Below are 16,642 nucleotides of genomic sequence, written 5' to 3'. Positions count from 1 at the left end.
ATACCCAATATTTTGGAGTAACCAGTCCTGTAAGAAGAAATCACACCTCAAATAATCACCAGAGGATTGGGGGGAGAAGCCATAGTCTTTTTGCGACATTACTGTATAATTTGGCAGAAGTACAGTATGTGGTCAGCAGCGCAAAGAGGTGTTTAGTATTCGGCCAGCAGGTGGCACTCTAAGCAAGTATTTCATTGACATCTCGGATTGTCCCTCGGCAATCCAGATGTCTCATCGACCTCTTTTGCAAGTGACCCCTTAGAATATTAAAAACCTAAAAGTCGTTTAAAATGTAATGATATAATGTGACATAATATATCAGAAGCCAGACCTAGGATAGACCCCCCCCCCACACACACACACACACACACACACACACACACACACAGGTCTTTGTGTGTCCAGTGATAGCTAATTGAGACCCTGAGAGAAAGATGATAGATTAATTGGCAAACGAAACGGATGTATATTACGTTTTATAGTTCACTTCATTGCAAAAGACAACAGCATGGGCGAGAGAGGTTCATATTAATAAGTTGGGGGCGTGGCTGCAACACCTGGGACGGTCCACGATGCGACTACAGTAGCATGTGCATGCGGTACCCCAGATACCCCAGCAGCGCATCAGGAGCTGGCGTGTAGGCTACGTCGGTTTAACCGCGAAGAATTCTGCGTAAATGCATACTGAGAGGTTTTCTTCAAATACAACACCAGAAGCAGCGGTAAGCACTGCGCATTGCTTACTTTATGTTCTTCTAATTAGCCTGATAACGTTGTGAAATAATTACTGTTCTGACTGTGTCAAGCTGCAGTGTATGGTATCTTGGCAGAAAGGGACACTGCATTTGACAGGTCCCGTTGGATAAAACATGCTGAGGGTGACTTGAAATCTGCCACTGGACTGTCCTTTAAAATGCCGCAGTGTTCTACCGATAAGTCTAAAAGCCAGTTAAGGCTCTTTACATTTGTTTTTGAAGTTTCACTCGTATAACAGCATTATCACAGAATGGTATGCTGCCCATACCAAGGACGCTTTGTTCAAAAGTAAGTCACTTGATCTAATGGCCCTGCATGGGCTATACGTGTTTACTCTTCTTGATATTACATTATTATCTGAAATCCTTTCAGATGTTTTAGCTCTACAATTCTGCATAAGAGCCTAATCTGTCGCGTTTAACTATGCGCCCAGACCACAGAGCCAAGCTAATATGCTTTATTAGCCAACGAAACATTCAGATATCATTGACTATTGAAATTCACCTCGCTGCTGCAGTGCTGTCCAAGTAGATAGGCTACTCATGCCGGTGAAGACGCTTTGTGCAGAAACGCGCTATTTTGTGCCTGATTTCCCGGATTGTGTAGACGGCTCTGAGTGTTTTTGTTTGCTCTTCTCAAATGGGTTTAGACTGGCTATCCCGTATCTTTTTCTGTGTACAGCAGAGCACTCGGCCGCTGCAGGTGCAAGACACGTGTTCGCATCTCCGGAGAAGATTGTTATGCGTTGACAGAAGTTGACATGTCAACCGGAGGGTATAGGCCTTGGGATAGGAGAAAGGGACTGTAAATTATACCCATTAGTATTGCATCATCTCACAGCCTGTCCTTCATAACAGTGTGCCATTGAATTGTCAGGCTATAGACAACAAGTTCAGGGTTAGTTTATAGAGCTTCCTCAGTAGGCTACTTAGTTATAGTCAGTATTCCATACACCTTTTTGCAAAGCAAGATTCTACATTAAAGTAAAAATAGTATGTGGTATGGTATGTCACTAAATGTATTAGCCCACTGCAAACTTTCATCAAGGTCATTTGGTGTGCTGTCCCTCAATTGAATAAAGCACACACTAACTGATGAGATTGTAGTGCTCTTTGAGAGTTTGAGATTTTGTACAGCCCAGCCTGGGGATGCAGGAGAATCCATCTTAGTAATGTTTAAAAAAATAAAAAATAAATAAAAAACCTTTGGATCAGGAGAAGTCTCGCCACGCTGTGGCTATTGTAGTTACTGGCTGGTGAAGCACATTATGCCAAAGTCAATGACCTGAGAGACTTGGGGAGCTGGATCCCCCACTGAAATGATCTCCTGTCCTTCATGTCCCCTAACGTGCACAATGATTAAAATACAAATGGGAATTTTATACCATTTTTTTTTCATTTGCCCATTTTGTTATCAAATGACAGACGGCATCAGAAGTTCCCAGAACTGCTTCATTAAGGTGCGATGATGAATAGCTCAGGGTACTTTAACCCTGAGATGCTGTGAGGGAGGGCTGAACTCCCTGACTCTGATGCATATGAAAACATGTTTCAAGGTTGCTGTTGGCAGAAAGGGCAGAGAGAGAGAGAGAGAGAGAGAGGGAAAGAGGGAAAGAGAGAGTGGTGGACAGATTGCAGATGTAGCCGGACAGAAGAGAGCCCCTGTCACGGTCCCCTTGTTTGAATATCACAGATCAATGCTTCAGGACTTTGCCCCTGGACACCACATGACTGCTCGACAAAATTAGGAAAGGACTTCTGGGTGAGAATGACATTACAATACACACCAGGAATTCTATTGTACATCTAATTTAGTGGTTTGATGGTTACGACACAGCAATCAAGGAGCTAGTTTTGACAATCTGTTGTAGACCTGTGGACGACCTATTACATCTTGCTGTCCCTGTCTTCCTGTCTTGCCCAGTCTTTATACTGTTTTGATGCAGCCTGTCTCTGTAGTCAGCGAGTATTGGAGTTGTTATGGCATTTAGCACAGTGATAGTTGCAGCTGACATGCTGTGTGTTGTGATGCTAGTGTTGGAGATACACACTAATGGATAGCCACACAGTTTAATATCTTTCTGCAGTACTTCTGGCATGTAGTATGTAGCATTTGCTAGTATACAGGTTTTGATCCTTGGACACTTTGGTCAAATGCTGCACAAGCCTAGAAGTGAATCATTTATTTTTAGGCCACACAGAAGTGACACTGGGCAGGGAAAAAAAAACATGAAAACCATAACAATTGGATTTAGAGCCTCTGTTTGCTTTCAAACTGCTTTGGTGTAAGTGGATGTCTTGGGCTCGCTCCCCAATTTCATGCTTTTCACCTCAATATAGCCGAGACTAACAGCCGTGTCAGTCAGATATCCTTAAATATTAGAAGATATCCCCGGGCAGCTGTTTCACGCCGTCAGTATAAGCTGTCAGTGCAATTAAATGCACCCAGATATAGAGCACACCCAATCTAACTATGTAGCCTATGTGTGTACTTGTGTGTATGTGGCAGCCCAGTATGTCAAGCATCACTAGAGTGAAACTACATGAGTGTGTGTGTGTGTGTGTGTGTGTGTGTGTGTGTGTGTGTGTGTGTGTATGCTTGTGTGTGTGTGTGTGTGTGTGTGTGTGTGTGTGTGTGTGTGTGTGTGTGTGTGTGTGCGTGTGTGCGTGTGTGCGTGTGTGCGGGCTTGTGTGTGTGCTTGTGTTAGTGTGTTACTAGAAACGGAAATCTAAAAAGTGTGGGTAACCTCTCCACATCTAAAGTGTATAAGCTCAGATATGTGTGAGCAGCACCACCAAGTTGTGCTTATCACGGTTGCTCAGAATGCTCCCATGTAATGCCCTGCTGGCTAAGCAGCCAGTGCTAATGCTCTAGCCACCGTTTGGATGTTTATGTCATATTTGGGGACTTTGAGGCTCATGTAAAATTAGCTACTTACGCACAGTGCCGAACTGGCTCAACACTTCGCCGCGCGCGCACACGCAGTTGCTCAATCTGGGCCGAGTGCAGAGCCATCTGCAGAAAATGTCAGGTTGGATATCATGCATCCTGACGGGGCTTTAGTCAGTTTAGACAGATGGGCTGACGCACGTATTGTTATGTCGTATTGTCAATACTTTTTCAAAGGGGGCAAATGAGGTGAGGAGGTGAAAGTTTGTGTGTGTGTGTGTGTGTGTGTGTGTGGCTGTGTGGCTGTGTGTGTTTGTCACACTGACCTGGGATCTGTAGATACTGTGTAAATCACTCTGAATCTGTCGACACAGATTTATGCTCTCCCGTAATGGGCCAGAGTTTGGGATTTCGGGGCCTAGTTTCTTACCTAACACCACCTAGTCATATGAATGTGGTCGTATTATTTAATAAGTCTCGTGGGTCAGCCTCAGTGTAATCCACAGCCTGCGGGGAAGTTTGAGGATTTAGGTTGAAGATTTTCTCTTGACGCACCACTCCGTCAGTCTTTAAAAAATCAAGCGATATCAAGAAGCTTTTTTCTCCTTTGCACGCACGCACGGGGCAGATGTATTTACCTTTCCGAGGGGAGTTTCCACTTTGTCGTCACGGTGACGCCTTGTTTGACCAAGCCACCCATAGCAGGCCACACAATACCCGTAGGCGTGTGAAAACAAGCTTCTGTTTACATTATACCATAGGACAAGAGGTGCTGATGAAAAAAGCCTCAAGCTCAATGTTACAGAGACATTGTACATTATTATTTAAAGGTGAATACAGTAATCCTTTTCTTTTAAATCTGAGGAAGAATATAGGAGGGGATGTATACATTTAGATCAATGACATAATTACTAGTTAGACTGAAAGAATAACAAAGGACAATAACTACAGTAGTTCCACTAATGCTGCTCACATTTATGAGACAATGAATGGCGTTTTGTTCACATTTCCTTTTTGTAAGCCGCCATTGTACATAAGATTACACTGTGAGTTATCGCCCTCTTTCATCAGAGCTATCTTATGCAGTAGGGTGGAAGAAGTTACCCTCTGACCAGTGTGTGTCTGTGTGTGTCTGTGTGTGTGTGTGTGTGTGTGTGTGTGTGTGTGTGTGTGTGTGCGTGTACGCGCGCGCAAGCATGTGGCCAAGAAGCGTCTGGTAGCATTACGCTTAATCACCGGATTAGCGATCAGATGCCACAATTTCAGAGGCACACAGCTAATTATGGGTAGTCACAGAGAGAGAGATGCTGTGGAGTTGTGGAGCAAAGCTGGATTGTAAAACGCTATCTTTATGCACAACATCTAACAAAACCTCAAGCAGAATATAATTATTGTTGAGTGTGCCTGATGTGGAATAAGTTTTCTTATTCAGTGTCGCTCAGTGGCACGTATTTTAACCATCAGCAGCTTGACAGGTGTTTGATGCATTGGTGCATTGAGGCTGAAACAATTGCTGTTGGATTCTTTTGTCACATGTTACAAATTAACTGACGAGATATTCCAAGTAAAATCCATTTTCTCACCCATAGTTTGTACAGATGAATGAAACCACTTACTGTTCTAGTCTAGTGAACTTAGGAGACTTTTTTTGTGTTTGCGAGCCACAATCCTTTTTTCTGGTCGGCACTATCGCTAATTTCATCCAACTGCTTAGCCTTTCATAACTGTTTGCAGACAAGAGGAAAACAAATGCATCTTCCTGTTTTTCTCCCTCCCCCCTGCAGACGACGCCTATATGATGACAGATTAAAAGCCCATTCCTGTGTCCGTGGAAACCCTAGCCAAGCCAAAGCTAAACAAGAAGGACTCTGGGGCTGGACAGTGCTGGCCATCGCTTCCTTTGGAAATGGACCCCAGGACCTGTTATGCCCCCTGCGTGCTGCTGCTGGTGCTGTTGCTGCTGGGCAGTTTCCCCGGCCCACTACGGGGTTTCCCTTTCGGTCCCGAACTCCAGCTGGACGCTACGCCCAGGACCACAGTGCTCTTTGATGGTAACGTTTTAAAGCTTGGTGGAAGACACGTAATGTGCATGGGCGCTGTGCACTGTATGTGCGGATGAAATGTGCTGCGTTGTGTGCTGCTGTGTGTTGACCTTGGGAGAATTTGAAGACCTGTTTATTTTGGACAAAGTTTTTGTTAACTGTATTTGTTTGGAATATGCTATTTGTAATAGCCATAGACTGACCAAATATAGTTTCAGACACAGGCTATCATGTATGCGGTCGCACCGTTACACACACATATGGGTAACCTCACAGTTTTGCTCTCAAACGTGCGTGGCACAGTTCTGCCGCTGAGCCTCGGAGGACAGTGGCAGCAGGCTGGCGTCTCTCCCTGGTGTTATTAATGTCCCCCTCTCAAGTCTTGTCCTAGTTCACACAGTTCATAACAACACGCCGGGGCTCTGGGAAAGCAGCGGAAAGAGAGAGGGAGAGAGAGACAGAGAGAAGATGGGGAGGCAGAGAGATAGTTAGAGAGGGGGAGAGAGAGAGTCAGAGAGATAGAGGGAGAGAGAGAGACAGAGAGAAGATGGGGAGGCAGAGAGATAGAGAGAGAGAATGAGAGAAAGGAGGGAGAGAGAGAGGAAGGGAGAGAGAGAGCTAGCTGGCACCTTTGGCCGATGTTTAGCTGAGACCAGGTCAGGGTCTCTGTGGAGAGGAGTGCTGAGCCCAGCCTTTATGCTATGAGAGGGATGTTTTAACACGGCAGAGGCTGCTGCCTTTCACAGATTGTCCATTGTCCGAGGCTTTTGTATTTTAAGATTCCCTCCAGATTTATACTGCAGTATCCTAAACTATTCCTGAACTTTAATTTAAAAAAAATGCTCACTCTTTCTCTACGAGTGCACGTAAGCACACTGTAGCATCATCGCAATTTCCCTCTAAAAAAAAATAAATTCTGGCATCATGTCATCGTGAGATTTGTGCCTTTTAATTAAATCCTATCTAAACACGAGTCTCTTAATTACATGCACAAATGCAGTAGGTGTGCGACCTGCTGGGAATAGCAGCAGCAGCAGCAGCAGCTTGTCGCATCCCCTCCAAAAGCTCCTGTGCCAGCTGCAGGCTTGTCAGCGGGCAGCTCCCCTTCACTGATGTTTCATTACCTGACTTGCTACGTTAAACGCTTCTCCTGGTGGTAAGAGGAGACTGTTTGTCTTCCCTCCCACCCGTCCCCTGGAAGCAGCCATTAGACCTTATCTTATTTAGGATATCCGCTATATAAGAGTGCTATTAACTTATCCTGACATTATGGTATTAGTGAGTTGTTGGATCAATTGATTTATGAGAACTTAGCATGGTGGCTAAGATGAATTTCATTGCTGCCCAAAGCGTGAATAGATGGATTTTTTAACCTGCTTTGTATGTCTGCGTAGTTCGAAGTGTGTATTCTATTGAATGTTATGGATATTCAGCATGGGTGGAGTAGAATGTAGAACATTGCCTCTGTTTTTGGGGATGATTCCCACAACCCCCTACTGTATCATTTAGCTTAAGACCTGGTTGAAGTGCTTGCCCTACATTCTTATTCTCATGGGGTTTTGTGTGTGGGTGGGTGTGTCTGTGCCTGTGCCTGTGTGTCTGTATTTCTCTCTCTCTCTGTCTGTCTCTCTCTCTCTCTCTGTCTCTCTCTCTCTCTCTCTCTCTCTCTCTCTCTATGTGTGTGTGTGTGTGTGTGTGTAGGTCCGTTTGTGTGTGGACTCTCATGTGTGGCGCAGTCTCAGATTTGATCAGACATGTAATGCAGAATCTTTCAGAATGAAGTAACCTTAGGAACAAAGGCAAAGGCAACTCAGCTGTTCATGCAGATCAAGGATAAGATGATATCATTCATTACTGTGATTGTGTCAGGGCAAAAAACATCTTTCATTAGTGTGATTTTGTGGGAGGGTGGCAGCCAGGCAATCTAAAGCAAGTCTCAAAGGGAAAATATGGGGGCGATCAATTTACCCAGCATTGTACTGTTGCAATGTACGTGGGCGGGCTCAGAGGTGTCATATTGACCAGAACTGCACAATAAGATATAAAAGATATTGTCAAGGAGTGGGCAGCTTGCTGAACTGCCCTTTCTGATCATATGGTAATCCAGCAAAGTCAATATGATGGGCTATATGTAGGAAGGGTGTGTGTGTGTGTGTGTGTGTGTGTGTGTGCATGCGTGTATGCGTGTGTGTGTGTGTGTGTGTGTGTGTGTGTGTGTGTGTGTGTGTGTGTGTGTGTGTGTGTGTGTGTGTGTGTGTGTGTGTGTGTGTGTGGGTAGGTGGGTGTGTGTGTGTGTGTGGGGGGGGGGAGTTGGTGAGGTGACAGACAAGTCAAGCAGGAAGACAGAAAGGGTTCCAAGAGCGATTGAAGAACAAAAAAATTGAGCAGTTGAGGAAAAAAAATGAACTCTCTGAACTCCGATGTGTGCCTCATGCTCGTAGTGTAGTCTAGCCTTCTCCACGGTGGCTACCAGACCTGAAGTAATTCGCTGCTGAAATATTGATGTATGTGTATCCTGCTGTTGCTTGTCGCTTTAAGAGGTGATAAGTTCATGCGAGGCCCTTTCTCCATGAGCTCCGTGACAGCAACCCGAACATCGGGCTCAGATGAGCTCCTTCTCCTGTCAAAAGAGGCTGCCTTGGGCGGGAAATGGCATCAGACTCTCTGTGGAGTATCCAGTTCCTTGTTTTAAGTGAATACAGTTTTGAAAAGCAGTGTTTGAATGACAAAACAGTGTGGTGTTTCACTGTGGGAAAGGATTACCTAGCACCTAGTACACAAAGAACAGTGTCTGTGCTTTTAAATGATGCTCTGTTTGAACGGCATAAAATGATTCGCAGCTCCAAGTTAGCCTACGCAGCTAACCTCTTCCATGTCATGACATCGGCGTTCCTCAGAGACACAGTCGAGTAGTAATGTGGCAGACTCCCGTGAGAGACCACATGACCTCTGTGGTGTGACCGCCGTCATGTCGTGTATGACACTTACGGGGCAGTCACACGCTTGCGTCCGCCAACGTATGCCTCATTTTGTCACATTTCCATAAAGCGAACTGATTGGTTTGTCAGTGTTCGAAAATTTGCATACACGGAATTTCATTGGCTGGCGCTTGCGCGATCCGTCAAAAGTTGAACATTTCTCAACTTTTTAGCGGAGGCAACGTATCTCAGGCAACGCATCGGACCCACAATTCAGTGCGGCATGAAATGAAGTCCAGCCAATGTAAAGTGAATGGGAAAACAACGGACGAACGTTGGCGGACGCAAGCGTGTGAAGTAATTTTGGCACGTGGAAGGTATCTTGAGTCATCTAAGGCTACGTTCCCTTTCTTACACATAGTCATTTCAGATGCACTTGTACACAGGACAGCAGATATATTAAATTGCGAGTTCTATAGGTAGAGGTTTTCTCACTGCAGTCAATCAACAACCATGCCTATTACTGTAACCGTCAAAAACAAGCATTTCACTGGAGTAGACAGTAGACAGTAAGTTGAAGACCTGTGAAGTGTTATATGTCATAGAACTGCTGCTAACTGAATTTTAGTTGAGTCACTCACCCTGTTTATCAGTTATGTGTACAATTCTTTCACCAGTTTTTGTAATGGGTTGTCATACTTTGTAATGATTTTTTGATGTTTTCATGCAGCTCCAGGTTGGTATAGGAAACAGTCTTTGTCCCTCTGTGAGTTTCTCTTTTAAGTAGGACTCCTTTTTTTGCGATGCGGTGGGTCGTTAATCTGCTGGGAGGGGATGGGTGCGCCACTCAGAGGGGCCCCCATGTCTGAGGGAGCCTTTCATGGGTTCCTCTTCATCCTCAGCTCAGTCATCATGACTGGATATCTGGCACAGTGCCTAAAATAGAAGGGAAATAAAAACAGGAACAACACGATCAGCACCGCCATTTCAACTGGACTGGGTGGGTGCTGAATCCTCATGAATATCTCCAAACTTTTTTTTTTATTATTATTATTGCCCCACGAGTGCCTAAAATAGAAACAGGGTTGATTTCAGTCTACTAGTAGTTACATTATGATGGATAACGATAGCTTACAGTAAAGTCTAGGTTGCAGCAACAGCATTTCTTCAGCACTTTGAATGTAGTGTTAATTATCTGTGAATGTGCATGCAAATGTGTTGAAAGAAGGGCCAGAGAGCATATTGATAAAGACCAGTAGTTCTAACTGTAGAAATGGCAGTATGCATTAATGCTGTAGAGATTATTCCCTGAAAGAGCAGCTATATGTTGGTGCCTGCAGGTCAAAAGTATCATCCGTTTGATCATTATTGATAAAGATCTTTCAATTATCAACCACAGGCCTCCAGCATGAAATGCTGAAATGGTGAGTTTTTGTTCTTTCGGCCTTCTGGCACGGTCGGTTGTGTATCCTTCCTGTAGGTTCTCAGTTTCTTTCTCTCTCTCTCTCTCTCTCTCTCTCTCTCTCTCTCTCTCTCTCTCTCTCTCTCTCTCTCTCTCTCTCTCTCTCTCTCTATCTCTCCCTCTCTGTAGTGTAGTTTCTTTTCTCTCTCTCTCTCTCTCTCTCTCTCTCTCTCTCTCTCTCCCTCTCTCTCTCTGTAGTGTGGAGGGCGGTAGGCCCAGCATGTGGCCACTGCAGTGTGAGTGTTGCGTGTGGTTGCACAACATGGGTCACGTTCCGTGCAGATGACGGTTCTCACCCCGTGTCACTCGTGGTTAAGTCACAGCCGGCCCCAAGAAAGCGCGGCCCGCCATGGTGTTGGTTCGTTGCATTAGTCGCGTGTGGCGGCTTCCTGCTATTAGTCAGTGGGGAACTGTGTGTGTGTGTGCGTGCGTGTGTGTGTGTGTGTGTGTGTGTGTGTGTGTGTGTGCGTGTGTGCGTGTTTGCGTGTGTGTGGGTGTGTGTGTGTGTGTGTATGTGTGTGTGTGTGTGTGTGTGTGTGTGTGTGTGTGTGTGTGTGTGTGTGTGTGTGTGTGTGTGTGTGTGTTTGGGAGGCAGTGACTCAGCACAAGCACACACACTGACACGCACATACTCACATGGATAGACACAAACACACAAAAACACACAGACACAAACAGACTCTCACACACACTCACAAACATGCACATTCACTCTCTCCCTCACACACAGATCCAAGCATACAGAGACAGACAAACAGACACACACACACACACACACACACACACACACACACACACACACACACATGTAGAAACAGTACATAAAGATGCTCTCATATATGAACTGACAAACACGCACGCACGCACGCACGCACGCACGCATGCGCACACACACATACACACACACACACACACACACACACACACACACACACACACACACATACAGACGAACGCATATACACACATACAGTCACCGAGACAAGCAGACAGACACAAGCACATAAGCCCATGGCAGCTTATTCATGGATCAATAGAACCCACACACATTGTCACGCACAAACTCAATAGATATTGGAAGTATGTGTAAATCCACACCATGCTGTCAGGTTCAGAAGAGGAAGGGAGCAGGTTGCAGGGGGATGGGTGTTTTAAAGGGTCAGGGTACGGTTCCAGCTGAGAATTTATCAGACACACACAGAGACACACACACACACACTCATGCGCACGTGCACACATACCAAACAGTCATAAACAAACATACATGCACACACACACACACACATACAAGCAAACATTTACACACAAATGCACAAACAAAACATACACTATTGCACACTATTACACAGTCAAACACCGAGACACACAGACACAGACACACACACACACACACACACACACAGACTCAATTGAACACACATAAAGCGCATGTCATAAAGCATTATGAAAAACACACACAGACATACAGTACAAACACAACACAGCATACAGGTGTGTGGGATGCAAACATTGCCCCCCAGCCCAGCCCACCCCACCCCACCACCCCTCCAGCGTGTGGAGTTGAGGTTGAAGGCCATGTTTGCCGTCCTTTAGATCAATCTATTCTGTCAACACACTGTTCTAGTCGACTCAAGCTTTATGTGTAGGGGGCTGGAGGTGTGGTGGTTCCCCAGTGTACTCTACCCACTGATGGGTTCTCTACCCACAGATAAAACGGACGCTTGTTCTGTTTTAGTTTCTTTCCCATCTGAAGAGCACCTCAAACATACTCCTTTGAGCCCATGAAGTGCTCTGCTATAAGCTCTTTAAAAATTCATTTTGTGAATATGAATATATATATATATATGAAGGGTTCAGATGCAAAAGCCTCTAAATCCGTCTGACCACTTTTCTTTTAAATGAGCATTTTGTATCAGGCTCTTATAGGGTTTCGCCTATAAATCAATATTTCAGACCAGGAAGAGAATGGTATTTAGTGAGTTTTGGAGCTAAATTATTGAACTAACTTACACTATATGTGAAGAGCATTCACTCACCATCATTATCTCATTTTTGACAAAAAGTGGATTTAGAGGCTTTTGCATCTGAACTCTTCATATATATATATACATATATATATATATATATACACTGTATAAATATATATATATGCGCTGAACGGCAGCACAATTTACCTAATCACTCTTTTCCATGCTCTCTTAAATACACCTTTGTTCCCCCAAGGCGAGATTGCCGAGGGTCTCTCTCGTCTGCGGCAGCAGTGCCATCGCGAGCCGAGTACTGATGAGCTCAGTCACAGGCGTTTAGGAGATATTAACATATTTAGCTTTGGAAAGAAATCAGGGAATGAAAGTGCTTGGCTAGCACTCCAGCCTGCCGCAAAGTTGCTCACATAACCATTCTAGAGTTTATTTGCAGTGGGGAGATTTTCAACACGACAACTGCTATATTTGGGTGCATCTTTGAATCTCCCCCCCCCCCCCCCCCTCCCATGCTCTTATAGCTGCATATGTGTTTTGTGCTTTCAATTGACAGTTTGAAGGGTCACAAACTGTGTTGTCACGATCCAGACATCCCAAACCGCCGCCGTGCAAGAATGATGCTACACTCACTCGTAGCCTTGGCAACGTGCAAGGCCGTAGACGTTTCATCATTCGCCTTGGGCTCGGAGCGCCATGCGTCAGACCCTCGCTAGCCTCTGTTTATGTTATGTCAGAAGGTCGCACACTGTTTTTTTTTTTTTTTTCATATTCAGATCAGGCCTCTGTACTGGAAACGTCACGAGTTAGCCCGGGAACAACGTGAGATGAACGTCACTGTGCCTGGAAGCGGGATTCGTGCTCATGTTTGCGTAACTCCCAAGTTTTTTTTTTTTTTTTTCTCGCTTAATGGAAATGACTTAAGGAATGTTGTTGTGTAGAGGACACCTTACTGAGTCATTGTCCGTGACGTTGTTTGGTGAAGAATTGGAGGGTAGAGAGAGAGAGAGAGAGAGAGAGAGAGATGTACACGTGAAAAAGAAAGAAGAGAAAGAAAGAAGAGAGAAAAGAAAGAAGAGAGAAAAGTTGAAAGAACGAGAGCAATAAAAGAAAGCGAGAATGTGAGAAAGAGACCCTGAGGGGAGATGAAGAACACGTATAGAGAACTAAAGGAGTTATTTGCTGGACACAATACTGAGTCATTGTTATTTTATAGGGGAAAGAAAGAAAAAAAACGAAAGAAAGCCAATAACCAAGGAAAGACCAAAGAAAAGGAAGAGACAGAAAGCGAGGAGCGAGGAATGCACACACAGACATCCAGGGACTTTGAGATATGTATACATGGAGATGGTCTGCACGTCTGCGTGACTTTGCACCCCATCGTCCACCCCCCCGCCCCCCCCACTGCTCGCCCATTGCCCCCCAGCGAGTCCTGACCTTTTAGCATCCCCAGACACTCATGGCTTTGACACGGGCGTTCCTGATTGGCTCCCAGCTGGCCAAAGGGATGAGAAGGGTGCATGCTGGGAGCTCTTGGGGACTGTGATCTCCCCCTCCATCACACTTGGAGTGAGCCTGCACACACACACACACACATATACATACAACAACACACACAAACATGGAGACGCATTCATGCACACTCACACACACACACACACACATACACACACACACACACACACACACACATAAATACATACAACACACACAAACACGGAGACGCATTCATGCGCACTCACACACAGTCAGCGAGACTGACACGATGAGCTGTGTGTACAAGGCCGTGTGTGCCGTGCTTTGAGTGCTCGTGATCTCCATAATACAAAGCACAGATCGATGTCGGAGTGTACGCCGCTTTTGTTGTATTCCATTCCTTTGTTGAACCACACACAGTAGCATCTTCAGTCATAAATCCAATTCATATCGAAGCTCTCCATGCACTTCAATAGGACTTCGAAGGGAAGGTTATTTCTGTGGGACTTCAGAAGAAGGTCTAAGTGGCAGAATGATACTGAACGGAGAGCTCCTCGTGCACACCATACCAACAACACTCTTTCACTCATTACTGTACTCCATCGCTTTTTTGAAGCACGGACACATGAAATACGCCTAAAAGCATTTTTTTTAACACATTATTTCTCGGGCTCTGGCCGTCTTGGCATGTTTGTCTCCCCCCATGACATTGCGGAGAATTTGTTGTGTCTGCAGTTTTGAGGGCTTTCGCGCTGTGTGGATTTTTCAGGCAGCGATTTATAGCTCGGGCCACAGGATCAAAGGATGGGGACGGATGAGGTTTGGGGGTGCGGGGTGGCCACGTTAGGGGGGCCATGGGGGTGCCGCTTGATGGAGATACGACGTGATGGGCGAGACATCGGGCATTTTATGGGCCTCCCTCATGAAGTGTGGCCTAGTAATGCCAACTCTAATCACAACTCGAACCCCCCTCAGATGTTTTAGTGGGTGTATGTGTGTGTGTGTGTGTGTGTGTGTGTGTGTGTGTGTGTGTGTGTGTGTGTGTGTGTGTGTGTGTGTGTGTGTGTGTGTGTGTGTGTGTGTGTGTGTGTGTGTGTGTGTGTGTGTGTGTGTGTGTGTGTGTGTCGGGGGGATTGTGAGGCATGTGTGCCTCTCGGTGTGTATGAGTTTTTTTGCACATCTGTGTGGTTGAATGTGGCTGTCCCACTGATGTGTGGTGTGTGTATGTGTGTGTGTGTATGTGTGTGTGTGTGTGTGTGTGTGAGGGGTGGGCTGTCTGTCTGTCTGTCAGATGCTAGTCCTCTGTTGGTCCCTGTGTTTGTCCTAAATTTGTGTCAACAGACCTGCCTGAGACTAAATAAATATTTCAGTAATATGTGACCTACTGGAAAACAGAGGAGAGATAGCAATGACAAGAGTGAGTGAGAGAGTGTGGAAGAGAGTGAAAGAGAAACAACAGAGAGAGAAAGAAAGAGAGAGAGAGAGCGACAGAGAGAGACGTTTTTTGCTCTGCTTCTGTGAAAGAGGGTTGGGAAATGAGAGTCAAACCAGCGTTGGTTCCAATATTCATAGTGGCACACTGCCCAGGTGGGAAGAGAGAGAGTGTGTGAAAGGCAGAGGGAGAGAGAGAGCAAGAGGGAAAGAGAGAGAGGGTGAGAGGCAGAGGGAGAGAGAGAGAGATACGCTGTGGGAAATAGAGAATTAGAGCTCGAAAGCAGAAAAGGAGAGAGGAGCTAGAGAGGGAGAGAGAGCTGGTGTGGAGAAGAGAGGGATAGAGAAATAGATAAGAGAAAGAAGCAGGCCACAGCGATGCACATGGGAGGAGGAGTGAATCAGCACAGTGCAGGTCCCTCTAATTGGTGCGCCTCCTCTCCTCTCTTACCTCTCCTCCTCCTCCTCTTCCTCCCTCTCTCCCTCCCTCCCTCCCTCCATCAGCCTCAGTGCCTGGATGGCGTCCCAGCAGCTCTCTGAGTGCTAAAGCGCTCCCCGTAGTGATTTAAGCGAGCCCTTCCTGTCCCGCGGTGGTGATGGTGGCGAAGGCAGGCAGACAGGGCTCTGGGTCGTCTACCTGCCTACTCCAGCACCCTCTTCATTCACTGAGCCACGCGCCGGCGTGAAGTCGCGAAGTTGTGAAGTGTCGCCACTGTCGCCGCCATCGCGTTCCCGGGCCAGCCGACGTAACGCTTCGCGACTTGACTCGCGCCGGCGCTTTTGGCGGGCCGGGTCGGCTTTCATCACGGCGATGTGATGCGGAGTACAGAGGAGAGACGTGTCCCCCGGGTGCCCGTGTGTGTGTGTTGTAGTGAGTGACCTTGATGTTGCCGTGGTGCCACAGCATCCCAAAAGCGCCCCCCCCCCCTCTCTATCTGATCAAGGGGACGGATACGATCAGGCTGACTGGCAGACCACAGGAGAGTGTGTGAGAGAGAGATGAGAGTGGGAGAGATGAGAGTGTGTTGATATTGCTGGCAAGTTGCAAATATGCAGTACAGCACTACATAGCTGTTTATATATATTCATATATTTATGTACACATATATAAACAACAAATATATTATGAATGCATTTATAAAATGCTACTGTATAAAAATATGACAAGTTACATTTAAGGCCACACACGTTTTGATCTCACATTGTCTGTCAAGGGGTTATTGTAGAAGGTAGGGATGTACTGTTGCGCTCTAGATGATAGTGTTAGTGTTTTAAACAGGTGCGTCAAACCAAAAGACATCAGAAAAAAGCAGGAAAAGTTGAAGGCACAAGTCTTTGCTGAAAAAGATTTTTACTGAGGGGGAGCAGACGTTGAAACTTTCAGCCATTAGGCTATTCTCAATGCTCGCAGAGGTTATTGTAGCACAGGCTATCATGCACTACCGTATGTACTGTATGTGCATCTCAGAGAGAGATGAGAGTGGGAGAGATGAGAGTGTGTTAGTATTGCTGGCAAGTGGCAAGTTGCAAATACACATACAGCACTGCATATAGCTGTTTATATCTATATTCATATATTTATTTATGTATAAACATATATAAACAACAAATATATGAATGCATATATTTATAAAATGCTATAAAAATGTGACAAGTTACATTTAAGAGCTCATATTGACAAAATGCCTG

General features: G+C 45.6%; 1 protein-coding gene across 3 annotated transcripts in view; it reads left to right on the top strand.

Moving 5' to 3' along the window:
* Positions 1 to 603: 603 nt before the first annotated feature.
* sema4gb (sema domain, immunoglobulin domain (Ig), transmembrane domain (TM) and short cytoplasmic domain, (semaphorin) 4Gb) overlaps positions 604 to 16,642 on the top strand; it is a 33,923-nt gene continuing 17,884 nt past the window's right edge. The window contains exons 1-2 of one of the 3 annotated variants that reach the window (XM_062526130.1): positions 604 to 722; positions 5,430 to 5,696. In XM_062526130.1, the coding sequence (XP_062382114.1) occupies positions 5,552 to 5,696 (145 nt within the window). In that variant the 5' untranslated portion in view covers positions 604 to 722; positions 5,430 to 5,551. Of the gene's footprint in view, positions 723 to 2,349; positions 2,518 to 5,429; positions 5,697 to 16,642 lie in introns of those variants that run through there. The other 2 variants (XM_062526129.1, XM_062526131.1) reach the window with 2 other exon arrangements.

This window comes from Sardina pilchardus, chromosome 22, assembly GCF_963854185.1.
Source record: "Sardina pilchardus chromosome 22, fSarPil1.1, whole genome shotgun sequence".
NCBI lineage: Eukaryota > Metazoa > Chordata > Actinopteri > Clupeiformes > Clupeidae > Sardina > Sardina pilchardus.
The sequence above is the reverse complement of the archived record's forward strand: the minus strand, read 5'-3'. Positions and strand labels throughout refer to the sequence as shown.